Source organism: Eucalyptus grandis, chromosome 10, assembly GCF_016545825.1.
Source record: "Eucalyptus grandis isolate ANBG69807.140 chromosome 10, ASM1654582v1, whole genome shotgun sequence".
NCBI lineage: Eukaryota > Viridiplantae > Streptophyta > Magnoliopsida > Myrtales > Myrtaceae > Eucalyptus > Eucalyptus grandis.
The window spans coordinates 14,304,742-14,320,179 of record NC_052621.1 but is presented as its reverse complement, the minus strand read 5'-3'; the positions used below and the strand labels follow the sequence as shown (position 1 = coordinate 14,320,179).

Sequence of the window (15,438 nt, the reverse complement as noted above, 5' to 3'; positions counted from 1 at the left end):
TCCTTCTTCTTTTTATCTCCCAACTCCGTCATTCACTCATTCATATCTTCGCGATCTCTCGAGTTACCACTAACATTTGAGGATCGGAAAATGGAAGTGCCGGTGATCGATCTGTCTCCGTACCTGGAGATCTCGCCCGCCCTGAGCAGCTCCCGCCCGGAGGAGGTGGCAGACCAACTGGGGGCGTCGCTGATGGGGCTGTGCGGGGAAGTGAGCCGGATCCTGAGGGAGACGGGGGCCCTGATGGTGAAGGATCCCAGGTGCTCCGCCCTCGACAACGACCGCTTCATCGACATGATGGAGAAGTACTTCGACGCCCCTCCTCACTTCAAGCGCTTCCAAGAGCGTCCTCACTCCCATTACCAGGTCCACCCCCTCTCTTCTTCTTCTTCTTCTTCGGCTTCCTTTCGCTTACCATCTCTAGCTTAGCTTGCTCACACAAGTCATCGACAACGTTCATGTTATTTTAGAGCGTCATGTCTTTGGAGACGTCTTTGCTTTTCGCATTTGTCCTCCTTGCCTTCAACCATCAACTTTTCTTGTTCAACTTAATGAGTACTAAAGAAAACAAAAAAAAAAAAAGCTCAATCCGAGTATGTTTTCTTAGCCATGCACTATGTAGCACAGACATGAACACGTAACACTCGACACGACACGACACGTATGTCATTTCTAAAAAATAAAAAATTCCGACACGTTTTCGACGCGTTATATATTAAATATATATTTTTAAAATAAATAAATAATAATAAAAGAGCATATAATTAATTTATACTAAAAGTATTAATCTAATATTTGTTAATAATAAAAAGAGCTTCAGGTTTTTTTTTTTTTTTTTTTTGACAACGGGAGACTAGTCTTTCCGTAGCCTGTATTCTCAAGTAGCGGATATGACAGGTTGGAGTAACCCCTGAAGGCATAGAAGTTCCCAAGAGCTTGGTGGACGAAGAAATCCAGGAGAAGTTGAAGGCAATGCCCGAGGAGGTCCGGCCAGCTATCCCAAAGGGCCCGGATCTCAAGTGGCGGTACATGTGGAGAGTAGGCCCCCAGCCGTCGAACACCCGCTTTCAGGTCTTCCATCTCCTCTTTTTGCTTCTTTGTGTTCTCTTTTGTCCTCCCCTCTGTGCCCTGGTTATTCATTGACCCGTCTCTTAAGCAGGAGCTGAATTCGGAGCCTGTCATTCCCGATGGTTTTCCTGAATGGAAGGAGACCATGGATGCCTGGGGTTACAAAATGAAATCAGCAGTAGAGGTGATTCACCAGCATGATCCTCTATCCGTTCATACTCGTTTTCATTGCAATCGGTTGAATATTTTTTGTCTGATGTAATCCGATATGGTGCGTAGACCGTCGCCGAAATGGCAGCAATCGGCTTTGGCTTGCCAAAAGATGCATTCACTTCTCTGATGAATCAGGTGATGATCATATAGCTTTGAATTTTTCTGCAAGTTCTGCTCGACTTCAGCTCCATCATCGAAATTGGAGTTTGGAAATGAAAAACTAGTCTGAGTGTATTTCCTCCATCATGCATCCTCTCGGATAATCTTGAATGTGATGTTTCCCACATTTACCACTTATTAGCAGTGTAAATCCACAGAATGTTCTTTTTTTTGGTAGAAGTATGTAAAAGATATCATGAAGCAATACAGTGTCCCCGTTACTCATAGTGACTTAATTAATCATTATTCACGCTGTTGCTCACGCAGAAGACCTTTGAGACCATTGTTGATAGTGACTTCTTGCCAAACTTGCTACCCTCTGACCAAACAGAGTCACCGCTTTTTGCATTACCTTGATGGCTTTGTTAAAGACTTAAGAATGTGCTGTGGCAGAGATGGGCGTTGCTGGCTGTCTTCGAGGGCACTTGTTCTAACCGGAAATCTTCATCTTTGTTCATTCCTTGTTCTATATAATGTTTCATGTGATGAAGTATGGTTTTCGATTTCCACAGGGACCACTTCTTCTTGCCCCGACAGGAAGTAACCTCCGCCAGTACGGGCAGGAGGGAACCGTGTTTGCTGGGTATCACTACGACATTAATTTTCTTACTATTCATGGTAGAAGTAGATTCCCTGGCTTGAACATCTGGCTAAGGAATGGACAAAAGGTTGAAGTGAAGGTTCCTGTCGGTTGTCTTCTTATTCAGACTGGAAAGCAGGTAGGGTAATGCAGAGGCAAGCTCTGTTATCCACTCTGAGAGACATTGATGTCAAAAGGAATAATTCAGAAAAGTCATTCCTCTTATTTTCCAAGCTATCTTTGACTTTCATTTTTCTTTGTCAATATCTCCAAGATCATTCCAAGCATTCGCTTTCATTTTGCATTGCCAATAACTCTAATATTATTTCCTGGCGTTCCTTGACCTGCCTTACCAATATTGATTTACATATGTTGCCTTCCTCGTGCAATGGCATTATACTGCAGATAGAGTGGCTAACTGCTGGTGATTGCATAGCGGGTATGCATGAAGTTGTTGTAACAAGTCGGACAATGGATGCTGTGGCAGCTGCATCAAAGCAAAATCGCAGCCTCTGGAGGGTATCTTCGACAGTGAGTATCAATATGGGCCGCTACTGTCGGTATTTGGATAATTGTGTTAATTTTATATGGACCTTGCAGTGCTCAGTTTAAATTATGATCAAAATTATGTGTATGTTGTCTGACTTATTTTATCTGCCGTATGTAGCTGTTTGCTCACATAGCAACGGATGCCATGCTGAAGCCTTTAGGCCATTTTGCGGATTCCCCACTTGCAAGCAAATATCCTCCCATGTGCGCTGGAGAGTTTGTCAAACAAGAACTTGCTGTGATCAATCTGAAAGGAAGCAAAGGAGAATCCTGATACTCTTGTTCCTTGGACGACTCTGGTCTTTGAATAATCAGAACAGCCTAGCATGTTCAGTTAATTTGAAATGTAACGAACGGCGGTTGTTCTTTTTATATCCCTTGTTTGCTAAGTTTAGGTCAGAAGGCATCAGAACCGTGAAAAAAACCCAAATTGATGTAGAATGGTGCTGCAAGGACCGCCCGTGCGTGTGTTTTTAGTTCATTGGTCTGGCTAATCGTGACTTTAGTCAGATAATAATATACATTTATGCTCTGTTTGTTTGCATTTTTATTTTTTGTTCATGAATAGAATTCTTGTTTTTTTGTTCCGGGAGAAAAAAAAACATAAACCCGTTTGTTTGCGTTTTTGTTCCCGGAACAAATTTGGAAGAAAAACAAGAAACAAAAAAACCTTGTTTTTGGAACAATTTGGAGAAACAAATTTTCTCTCTTCTTTTGTTTCTTCTCTTTCTTTCTTTTTTCTTTTTTCGTTGACCGGTCGCCGGCCCCAGCAAGGCCGAGCATCGCGACCCTCGGCGAGGCCGAGCTCGCCCAGCCACCGACAAGGCTCGGCCTCACCGGGCCAATGCCGGGTGATTGGTGGGCGGGCGAGCTCGGCCACGCCGGATCTGGGTGAAGCCGCTGGCCAAAAGAACAAAAAAATGGAAAGATAAAATAAAAATATTAAAAAATTAAAAGAAACAAAAAAAGAATACAAATTTATCAAACGCGTTTCTGTTTTATTTATTTATTTAGGAGCAAGTTTTTCTAGTCAAAAAATGTTCCTGGAACAGAAATACTTTTTTCTATTTATGTTTCCTGGAACAATTTTTGAAAAGAAACGTTACCGAACGCACCATTACTTGTGACAAATGCTCTTGGAAACTAATTGGATCTATACTATTTTGAGCCAAAAGGCCAAGAATCGTCAACAACAATTGGTGAATTCTAAATGGTGCTTTTGTGAAACTAAGAGCATCTAAGGTGGCCTATCATTTCCAAAATGTCTCTCAGGCCTCATCAGCAAACTACAAAGTTGCTTAATAGGTTTTATTTCAGCTGTTATTTAATTCGTACCTTAGGATCGGGATGGATTTAAATTTAGGCAGCATTCGATGTTTCGGATCTATTTAGTGTAGAATAAAATACCAAAACTTGAGCATGAGTTTTCCTCTTGAACAAAATTAAAACATAAGATGAAGATCATATATTGAGAGTCAACAATGACCAAATGTTGGGAAAAGTGCCAAAAAAGTCCTAAACATTTTTTTGGTGCCAATTTAGTCATAAACATTTTTACTTAGTGTCGATTCAGTCTTTTCTGGCCAATTTTGGTCGGATTTTGCTAACTGAACACCGATCACATGATGTGGATAATTTTTAATAATATTTTAAATTTTAAATTAATTCTTTTTCTTTATTCTTTTTTCATTTTTCATTTTTATTTTTTTTCTTCTCTCCTCCTCCCTCGGCCTGGCCGACCCACGGCGACCGGCTAGGCAACAATTGGCAAGGCTCACCGGCCACCTCACTAGTGGCCACAAGAGCGGCCTTGCGGCCGGGCCGCCCACACCGGATCTAGCGAGAGTCGAGCCTCCCAGCCTTGCCCGGGCGGCGATTCGGCGAGGTTGAGCCTTGCTGGCCCTCACTAAATCTAGCGCAAGGCAGCCTCCTGTCGGGCTACCTCCAACGCCAAGGGGAGATGCAATGTAAGGGAGACGGGATCCTCCGCACACGGCTCCAATGCTAAGGGGAGATGCATCCGCTCTGTGGCATCCCAAAATTCAAGTCACCCTCTAGAGGAATTAAAGCCAATAATTAGGTAATGAAATTACCTATGGTTTATGTTTTAGCCATTAGTTTTCTTAAGACTATATGTTATTGTGCTTGTGATTTTGAGTTTTTAAATTAGTATTAAAGGATTAATTTATGAGGATGATTTATTCTTTGGCCATGAGAATTTTAAAATTTAAACTCTATAAAAAAATAATTAAAGATTAACAATTTAGAGTGAAATTGTGGGTTTAATTAGGTTGGGCCTTAGGCCCATTGGCCTAAGCCTTAGTGAGCCAAGCTAGTCGGCCCAATAGAAGCCCACGGAGGGGCTGTTGCCGGCCCAAAAGGAGGCCCAAGAAAAGGAGGCCCAAGCCCATGCATGGGTCTTGCCAAGTGGCAAGAAGAACTCTCATGCATTGGCCAATTGAGAGGCAACCTAATCATTACAAATGATGAGGTTTAGGGGAAATAAAAGGGAAGAAGAGGAGAGAGAGTGGCCGGTTATTCGGCCAAGAGACAAAGGGAGAGAGAGAGAGAGTGAACCGTGCGAGAGAGAGGGAGAGAGTGCGGCCGAGAGGGAGAGGAAGGAGTCGCCGCCGTTCGCCGCCGTTTGCCGCCGTGTTCGCCGCCGTGTGCCGTCGTTCGTGTGGTCAAGAGGCAAGTTGGGAATCCACTTTCTACTCTTGCACCAATGTTTTGCATGTATGGTCGGAATCTAGGATGTTTGGAGGCATGGGAGTGAAGCAAAGTGTGGTTTGTTCTTGAGTTGCATGCTGTTTTCGCATGAACTGTTTGAGTCAGAACCTTGTGAGAGCTTGCATGCATGCATGTTTTGAGTTCGATTTTGACTTTGATCTCTTCATGAAAGTTGTAGCTAACATCTTAAACTACAACATACTAAAATTTGGTGTAAAATTATGGATATTTAAGGGTCAAACTCTCATCCTACGGAGATGCTAGATCTGGAATGTTTTCGCATGAACCGTTTGAGTCAGAACCTTGTGAGAGCTTGCATGCATGTTTTGAGTTCGATTTTGACTTTTATCTCTTCATGAACGTTGTAGCCAACATCTTAAACTAAAACATACGAAAATTTGGTACGGAATGATGGAGATTTGCGAGGTCAAACACTCATCCTACGGAGACACCAGATCTGGAACGACTTCACTGACCTTTCGGTGGATTTGTGGTTGCATGCTGATTTATACTAAGAATATCTCTTTGACTTCTTCATGAAACTTGTAGAGAACATCTTGAAGTTTAACATACTCAAATTTGAAGCAAAATGAACAAGTGTAGCCTAGTGAATCAACTTACTCTTGAAAACCGTAGATCTGGAGACGCGGTACAGGTTACCCGAGACTTCATGGACCCATATGGAGACTGTAATTTGGAAATTTGACTTAGATCTCTTCATGAAAGTTGTAGGGGACATCTTGAAGTAAAACATATCCAAATTTCAGAGGAAAAGAAGAAGTATAAGTGGGTGAAAACTTAGTATTTCGGAGAACCATGCACTGGATATTTCGGTATTAGATCCAGAAGTTTCGTGTGACTGTAGAAAATAATCTAAAAAGAATTTGTCTTAGAAGTCTTCATGAAAAATCTACCTTAGTGTCTTGGCTATAACCTGATAAAATTTTGGATATTTTAATCAAATTAGTTCGGAAACTGTGCGTTATGTTTTTATCCGAAATTTCATGCTGCATTTGTGTGAATTATAATTTTGTGTGGAAATTGATTTGGCCTTGTGTTTTTCATGAAATTATTACCCTATTGTCTTGTCTATCACTAGTCTTAATTTCATGATTTTTGGGGATCATGTGGATATTTAATTTAAATATTTCCAAAATAATACAAGCTGGAATTTAAATAAATTTCAAAAAAAAAAAGAGAAAAAGAGGGCACGATAAATGGAGTATTTTAAATTGTATGAATTCCATGAACTTTATCTTTATGGATGATTGTACCTTGATGCATACATGATGATGATTGATAATGCGTGTATAGATTGAAGATGAAAGTGATTTTATTTGCCATTGCATCAAGTGCCATGCTAAGTGAGACCTAAATTGGTAAATGTGGACAATAATAAATGCGGAAACTATTATGGTGGATGATAATGCCCTGGGAGTATCAAGATGCCCGGGACAGGGGGTGCCGGATGCTCGGAATGTATAGAGATACATGGCCGGATGGCCCTAGGAGTGTCAGGATGCCCGGAATGGTTGGGTGCCGGAAGCCTCGGAGGTCTTTGCTTGAGGGGATGTCTCGTGATGCCAGTTGGGATGCGAGATGCCCGGAATGTGGGGGTGCCGGATGCTGGTGGCCTTGAGTGGCTGAATGCCGGAGGTTTTTCTCGCGATGCCAAGATGGGGTGCGAGTGTAAAGTATGTGATGAAATTGATGATCTCGAGAAAGAATGATGTGGTGATCGAATTGGAAGTTAAAAGTGGAAATTGAATCATGCATACATGACATGATATGATGATGATCACCTATGGCATGATGATGATGCATGATATGATATGATGATGACCACCTATGGCATGATGATGATGCATGACATGATATGATGATGATCACCTATGGCATGATGTTATGCATGTATAATATGATATGATGATGATCACCTATGGCATGATGATGATGTATGATATGATATGATGGTGATCACCTATGGCATGATGATGTGCATATATGATAGGATGATGTCATGATGATGGTGATATATGATATGATATGATATGATGATGCCATGATGATGATGACATGTGTATGACATGATGATGATAACCTATGACATGACGACATGTATGTGTTATGATTGTGATGGAGATGTATGAGGGTATATGTATGGTTTTGAGGTAAGTCTGCTTGGATGCATGATTAACATGTATGATGTTGTGCTTGTATTGCATGTTGCAATGAGTGGTTATTAGATTTCTTTACCTGCTGAGTGGTTGTACTCACCCCTTTGGGGACCAACATTTCAGATTAGCAGCATGCCGCTCCCTGTTGTCACGTGGGGTGTATTCTACGGCTTACCTTCGGACGTAGAGGTCGAGTGTGAGGATTTTGACTGTCCTTCCGTTCCTGGTCTTACATATATTCGAGTGCGATGTTTAGTTATGTACGATGTGGGCCTGGCTGGGGGCCTGTTGTCCAGGAGTTCATATCCGTCCATGTCTGACGCAACGGAGCTATGCGTGGGATGTTGCCGCTACCACCGCCTGATGTGCCGGGATGGGTGTGAGGGCCCGTGCGTGTCGAGTAGGAGCTGAAACTTTTTGGGATGGTTAGCCGACACTAGCGATGGGGGATCTTGCACGTGAGTTGTAGTGGGTCGAGTGTTTCTTTTTGGGGTTTTAGGCTGAGTATGGCTGAGCTCTGGCCTTCCTTTTGATGTACTGACCCAAGGAAACCCATCTTGAAAATATGTAAATAAAGTGTCATGGCTGTCTTTTATTATGATGTTTAGTGGTGTGCAATTATATCATGGTTGTTGGAGGGAGAGATGGCGATGTTATATTTTGCTTCCGCTAATGAGTTGCGCTAGGACCGTGTTAAAAAAAAAATCTATGAACTTCGATGCTTTTTCTTAAAGATGTAGTTAGTGTTCCATTAGGAGTAACGTCAGGTGCCTGTGGCGACCCTGGGTGGTTTGGGGTGTCACACGCCCATGGCCAGCGAGGCTTGACCTCGTCGAACCGCGGCTTGGCCGGCGTCGACGAGGTAGATCCGATGAGGGCGAGCCTCGCCAATTCGGCTAGAGGTCGCCTCGAGCCAGATCTGGTGAGGGTCGAGCCTCACCCATGGCTGGTGAGGCTCGATCGCCCTCGTGGCCACTGGCGAGGTGGCTGGCAAGCCTCGCCAGCTGTTCGCCGTGGTCCGACCAACCGCCGAAGGGAGGAGAAGAGAAGAAAAAAAAAATGAAAAGAGAAAAAGAAAAAGAATAAAAAATTCAAAATATTAAAATATTATTAAAAATTGTCCACGTCGGCTAGTCGGTGTCCAGTCAGCAAAATCTAGCGATTTGAACTTAGGACCTCTCCGAAAGGAACCGCGCTCAACCATTACACTGCCACCATAGGTGGTACTTTTTAGCACTCTTCCCACCAAATGTTTGACAAAACAACGTTTAGGTACACAAAAACCCACACTTATTAATTGACTCACTTCCTCTCACTTTTCCTACGTGGGACAAAGAAACATATACTTAGTTTATTTTACAAATAAACTTCCAACACCTAAGTCAATCCAAATGGCCCAAAAAAAAATTAAGGAGGAGGAGGAGGGAGGGGAATGTGTAATTTGAGTTGCAGGGAGGGGCTGGGAGTGCAAATTGCAATGGAGGGAGGGAAACCTGCGATACCACTAGAGCACAAGAGAATCCATCCATCCAATCGAAAAAAAGAAGAAGGAAGGTTGTAGAGAATCGAAAGTGAGGTTAACAACAATGATGGTTTTATTAATTAATGTGATGGGCCTAAATTGGCCCGTCCGCCCATGTTGGGCCTAAAAGCTTGGCCCGCAAGATTAGGGCTCATGGATGAAAGAGTGCGTAAGGGATTGCGTCTATTGGATGATATGTTACATTGAAGGGTTGCATCTATTGGAGGAGACGCTTTGAGGGAAAGGAATAAAAGGCACATACCTTTTGGATGAGCGTACGTACGAGAAAGACTCTCTCCCCTTTAGGCAACGTGCGTAAGTCTCTCTCTCCTGAAAAGAAAGAAACAGAAAAGAAGAATATGCTCTTTTCTCCCCCAACAGCAATGGCACGCTCCTTGATCGAACGGGATCAGAATTTCTTCCTCGATCTTCAGCATTGGTATTTAATTTGTGGCTAACAAGGTACACTCGATTCTGTGGTGTGCTTTAAGATCGGTGATACATGTGAATTTCCCAAGCTCGTCTTCCGCATTCGTTTTAGGGGTTTGATTTAGTGTTGAATCTTATTTTAGGGAATTCGATATTCCCAACAAACAAGAAAGGGAAGATACCCGCGCGAAAGCTCCACAAGTAAAAGGGCGAGGATTTACGCAAGTGATAGTAAAAGTATGTATTTAAAAGTTGAAGAACACCCGTTACATTAACATCCACATAAACACGCAAATGATTGACAAAGAAGAGGAGGAAGAGGTTGTGGTATTGATTGTGAGTAGCAAGGGAGGAAGGGAGGGAGCGGGCGAGTAGCCAGAGTCATTACCCACGAGAGAGAAGGGTAGGTCCGTTGCAGAAAACTCCAGAGAGAAAGATGGATGGGAGGGCGGGGGTGGGGGAAGGAGAAGGAGAAGGAGGGATGAGGGTTTATGAAAATGGGCTGAAGAGAGGCGGCGCCTCTCTTCTCACGCCCCCGTTGTTGTTGGTGTTGCTGTGGGGTTGTGCGTGTGGCGCTGCGATTGTAATAATAATATACAAAAAGGAATGAAAGAGGCAATAGCCACTCCCCCAACTCCCGGGTCTTCTCTCTTGGCTTTTGGAACCGGGAGGAGGCTTATCATTCACGAGAGTGCGGGCCGCCATGGGCCTCTCCCTTTATTTAGGCCCATTTGCCATTGCCGGTTAATTGCAAAGGGCCTGAATACAGTGAGAGGCCCATTAGTGACTAGGCTTGGAAAGGGGGTCTCGACGTTGGGAGAGGCCCATCTGTGACACCCCGAACTACCCAGGGTCGCCACAGGCACCTGACTTTACTCCTAATGGAACACTAACTACATCTTTAAGAAGAAGCATCGAAGTTCATAGATTTTTTTTTTTAACACGGTCCCAGCGCGACTCATTAGCAGAAGCCAAATATAGCATCACCATCTCTCCCTCCAACAACCATGATACAATTGCACGCCACTAAACATCATAATAAAAGACAGACATGACACTTTATTTACATATTTTCAAGATGGGTTTCCTTGGGTCGGTACATCAAAAGGAAGGCCAGAGCTCAGTCATACTCGGCCTAAAACCCCAAAAGGAAACAGTCGACCCACTACAACTCGCGTGCAAGATCCCCTATCACTAGTGTTGACTAACCATCCCAAAAAGTTTCAGCTCATACTCGACATGCACGGGCCCTTACACCCATCCCGGCGCATCAGGCGGTGGCGGTGGCGGCGGCGGCGGCAGCATCCCACGCATAGCTCCGTTGCGTCGGACATGGACGGATATGAACTCCTGGACAACAGGGCCCCCAGCCAGGCCCACATCGTACATAACTAAACATCGCACTCGAATATATGTAAGACCAGGAATGGAAGGACAGTCAAACTCCTCGCACTCGACCTCTACGTCCAAAAGTAGGCCGTAGAATACACCCCACGTGACAGCAGAGAGCGGCATGCTGCTAATCTGAAATGTTGATCCCTGAAGGGGTGAGTACAACCACTCAGCAGGTAAAGAAATCCAATAACCACTCATTGCAAGATGTAATACAAGCACAACATCATACATGTTAATCATGCATCCAAGCAGACTTATCTTGAAACCATACATATACCATCATACATCTTCATCACAATCATAACACATACATGTCGTCATGTCATAGGTTATCATCATCATGACATCACCCTATCATATATGCACATCATCATGTCATAGGTGATCATCATCATATCATATTATACATGCATAACATCATGCCATAGGTGATCATCATCATATCATGTCATACATCATCATCATGCCATAGGTGATCATCATCATATCATGTCATGTATGCATGATTCAATTTCCACTTTTAACTTCCAATTTGATCACCACATCATTCTTTCTCGGGATCATCAATTTCATCCCATACTTTACACTCGCACCCCATCTTGGCATCGCGAGAAAAACCTCCGGCATTCAGTCACTCAAGGCCACCGGGCATCCGGCACCCCCACATTCCGGGCATCCTGACACTCCTAGGGCCATTCGGCCATGTATACATCCGGCACCCCCCGTCCCGGGCATCCTGATACTCCCAGGGCATTATCATCCGCCATAATAGTTTCCGCATTTATCATTGTCCACATTTACCAATTTAGGTCTCACTTAGCATGGCACTTGATGCAATGGCAAATAAAATCACTTTCATCTTCAATCTATACATGCATTATCAGTCATCATCATGTATGCATCAAGGTACAGTCATCCATAAAGATAAAGTTCATGGAATTCATACAATTTAAAATAATCCATTTATCGTGCCCTCTTTTTCTCTTTTTTTTTTTTGAAATTTATTTAAATTCTAGCTTGTATTATTTTGGAAATATTTAAATTAAATATCCACTAATCATGAAATTAAGACTATGATAGACAAGACAATAGGGTAATAATTTCATGAAAAACACAAGGCCAAATCAATTTCCACACAAAATTATAATTCACACAAATGCAGCATGAAATTTCGGATAAAAACAGAACACACAGTTTCCGAACTAATTTGATTAAAATATCCAAAAGAACAGTCTAAGTCAAATTTCCAAAGGACAGTCTCCATATGGGTCCATGAAGTCTTGGGTAACCTGTACCATGTCTCCAGATCTACGATTTTCAAGAGTAAGTTGATTTACTAGGCTACACTTGTTCATTTTACTTCAAATTTGAGTATGTTAAACTTTAAGATGTTCTCTAAAAGTTTCATGAAGAAGTCAAAGAGATATTCTTAGTAGAAATCAGCATGCAACCACAAATCCACCGAAAGGTCAGTGAAGTCGTTCCAGATCTGGTGTCTCCGTAGGATGAGTGTTTGACCCAGTAAATCTCCATCATTCCGTACCAAATTTTAGTATGTTATATTTTAAGATGTTGGATACAACTTTCATGAAGAGATAAAAGTCAAAATCGAACTCAAAACATGCATGCAAGCTCTCACAAGGTTCTGACTCAAACGGTTCATGCGAAAACATTCCAGATCTAGCATCTCCGTAGGATGAGAGTTTGACCCCTTAAATCTCCATCATTTTACCCCAAATTTCAGTATATTGTAGTTTAAGATGTTAGCTACAACTTTCATGAAGATATCAAAGTCAAAATCGAACTCAAAATATGCATGCAAGCTCTCACAAGGTTCTGACTCAAACAGTTCATGCGAAAACAGCATGCAACTCAAGAACAAACCACACTTTGCTTCACTCCCATGCCTCCAAACATCCTAGATTCAGACCATACATGCAAAACATTGGTGCAAGAGTAGAAATTGGATTCCCAACTTGCCTCTAGACCACACGAATGATGGCACACGGCAGCGAACACAGCGGCGAACGGCGGCGACTCCTTCCTCACCCTCTCGACCGCACTCTCTCCCTCTCTCTCGCACGGTTCTCTCTCTCTCTCCCTTTGTCTCTTGGCCGAATAACCGGCCACTCTCTCTCCTCTTCTTCCCTTTTATTTCCCCTAAACCTCATCATTTGTAATGATTAGGTTGCCTCTCAATTGGCCAATGCATGGGAGTTCTTCTTGCCACTTGGCAAGACCCATGCGTGGGCTTGGGCCTCCTTTTCTTGGGCCTTCTTTTGGGTCGGCTACAGCCCATCTGTGGGCTTCTATTGGGCCAACCAGCTTGGCCCACTAAGGCTTAGGCCAATGGGCCTAAGGCCCAACCTAATTAAACCCACAATTTCACTCTAAATTGTTTATCTTTAATTATTTCTTTTATAGACTTTAAATTTTAAAATTCTCATGGCCAAAGAATAAATCATCCTCATAAATTTATCCTTTAATATTAATTTAAAAACTTAAAATCACAAACACAATAACACATAGCCTTAAGAAAACTAATGGCTAAAACATTAACCATAGGTAATTCCATTACCTAATTATTGGCTTTAATTCCTCTAGAGGGTGACTTGAATTTTGGGATGCCACACCATCACGCCCAGTTACATTCAGTCAAATAAAACGATGGAGTTGCTGCCCGTGCCTTCTTGTTTTCTCAGCAAATTGATGGTGTGCGGGGTCATGTGCGGGGTCATTCACCGCACGTTTTTGATTGAGCTACACAATCAATTTACACCTCTAAGGTAGGATCGCTTGTTGGTATGGTCACCTATATGTTAACTTGAGTGGTGCTGTGTTTATAATTGATTTAGTAAATCTTATATATAATATAATGATTTTTTGATGATTTTTTTGCCGATAGATTAGATCAATTATGTACAAATCGAGAATCATCACAAATGGAAGAATTCCTCCTCGTTGTATGATCCATGCGACTCTAATGAAAGGAGTTTGATTCCATCTTTATATTGAAGTTAATGTACGTGTCGACAAGTTCATTATTTGGTTTTACGCTTGTGTGATTTATCCTTACTATCCGTGGTCAACTCTTTTGCTTGTGATTGTTATGGAGGTGGTTACTAGGCTTCTTGATGCGCAGACAGGCAAGGGTTCTCGAGTTTAATATGCTCACTCTAAGACATTTGATAGTTCGGACATCTTCTAGATCATATTCACCCTGATAAAATGCTAGCTAAGAAATTTGGCACAAGGTGGGATAAATCTGAATTGAATAAATAAATTAAAAAAAATAACAACTATCTTTTGGTGGAACGATCGAGTGATGTATCAAACATCGGTATAAACCCCAAGTTCTCAATACTCTTTATAAATGTCTATCACCCTCCAATTGATCCATCAAGGAATCATCAATTGTTCTCAATTCGCTCCTGTTCACATGAGGCAATCATAATTACAAACTTTTGTACAATTTAATTACCTAAAAATGAAACCAATCTTCTCACCAGCGTCTCCTATGTCTCCTCTGTTGGAAATTTCCTATAATATAGGCTTACATTAATTAATTGATTTTCTATTTTAAATATTTGGGTTAATGGATATTCCAATATTTGTTGAACCCTAAAGTGATATGATTGAATTGGGTATGACATCTATTAATAACGGGCTGGTTGAGCAGCAAAGTGTAGAGACAATTGTGTTTGATTGAAGCCCGTAATGGGAAGGGCCCAATAGACACGCTGTTGATTAGAGTTTCTAGATCCCATCTCTAGCCATAAAAGGATATGTTATACCTATCACTTGCTTTAATCCAAGCTGTTATACTGAAATAGGTCATAGAGAGGAAAATCGACATTTCGATAGATCACTTGGTTATCGATTGATCTATTTTCTTCAAGTGAAGCAATGGCTCAAACAAATATATGCTTTAATTCCGTTGTGTTTATCGATTTTGGTGTTTTACAATCATATATGAATCTGTTTTTTCTTGATTGATTAGTTGTTTCATGTGAATAAATTTTCTACATGTGGTATCAGAGTTAGTCATATATGATTGTAGAACCCGATCTTTTTTTTAATGGAAAAATTCGAGATTTTCCTCTTTGAGCCGAATATGGGCATTATTTTATCGTGTGGATTTTTTGCTTGATTGATCCTGAAACCACAAGGCTTTTGTTCTACATGTTGAGATCTTTCTAACCATATATAATTTGCATAATTTCGTTGAGAATTGAGAGATAATTTTAAATTTGAAATTTTAGAGTTCATACATGAAAAAGTTCTTGAATTTTTAAATTACTTGCAATTGATTGATGTTCATTGTAAATCATTGCATGGGTATTGTTATATATATATATATGTTTTAGCATTCTTTTGTTGCATTAAAGTAAGCCCCCATCTTCCTCTCCGTTCTCTAAATTTCGAAATCTTAATTTGGAGAATCGTTGCTTCATGCTAGTTGCTTCAGTGACATGATTGTTATGGCGTGATTGGTTCGATAATCGATTTGGTTTTTCTCGAATGGGTTTGCAGAGATTTTGTTGTTTTGTGAGCCTGTTCGAGGGTTAAGTTGAATAGTAATGGGTTGACTATCGGTAGTAAATTACTCGGTAGAC

General features: G+C 41.7%; 1 protein-coding gene across 1 annotated transcript; it reads left to right on the top strand.

Annotated features, from left to right (window-relative positions):
* LOC120289015 lies at positions 1-2,985 on the top strand. The gene is made up of 7 exons (XM_039303425.1): positions 1-366; positions 898-1,071; positions 1,160-1,252; positions 1,348-1,416; positions 1,953-2,159; positions 2,426-2,551; positions 2,688-2,985. The coding sequence occupies exons 1-7, from the start codon at positions 91-93 to the stop codon at positions 2,841-2,843; spliced, it is 1,101 nt and encodes a 366-aa protein (XP_039159359.1). The 5' UTR covers positions 1-90; the 3' UTR covers positions 2,844-2,985.
* Positions 2,986-15,438: the final 12,453 nt, after the last annotated feature.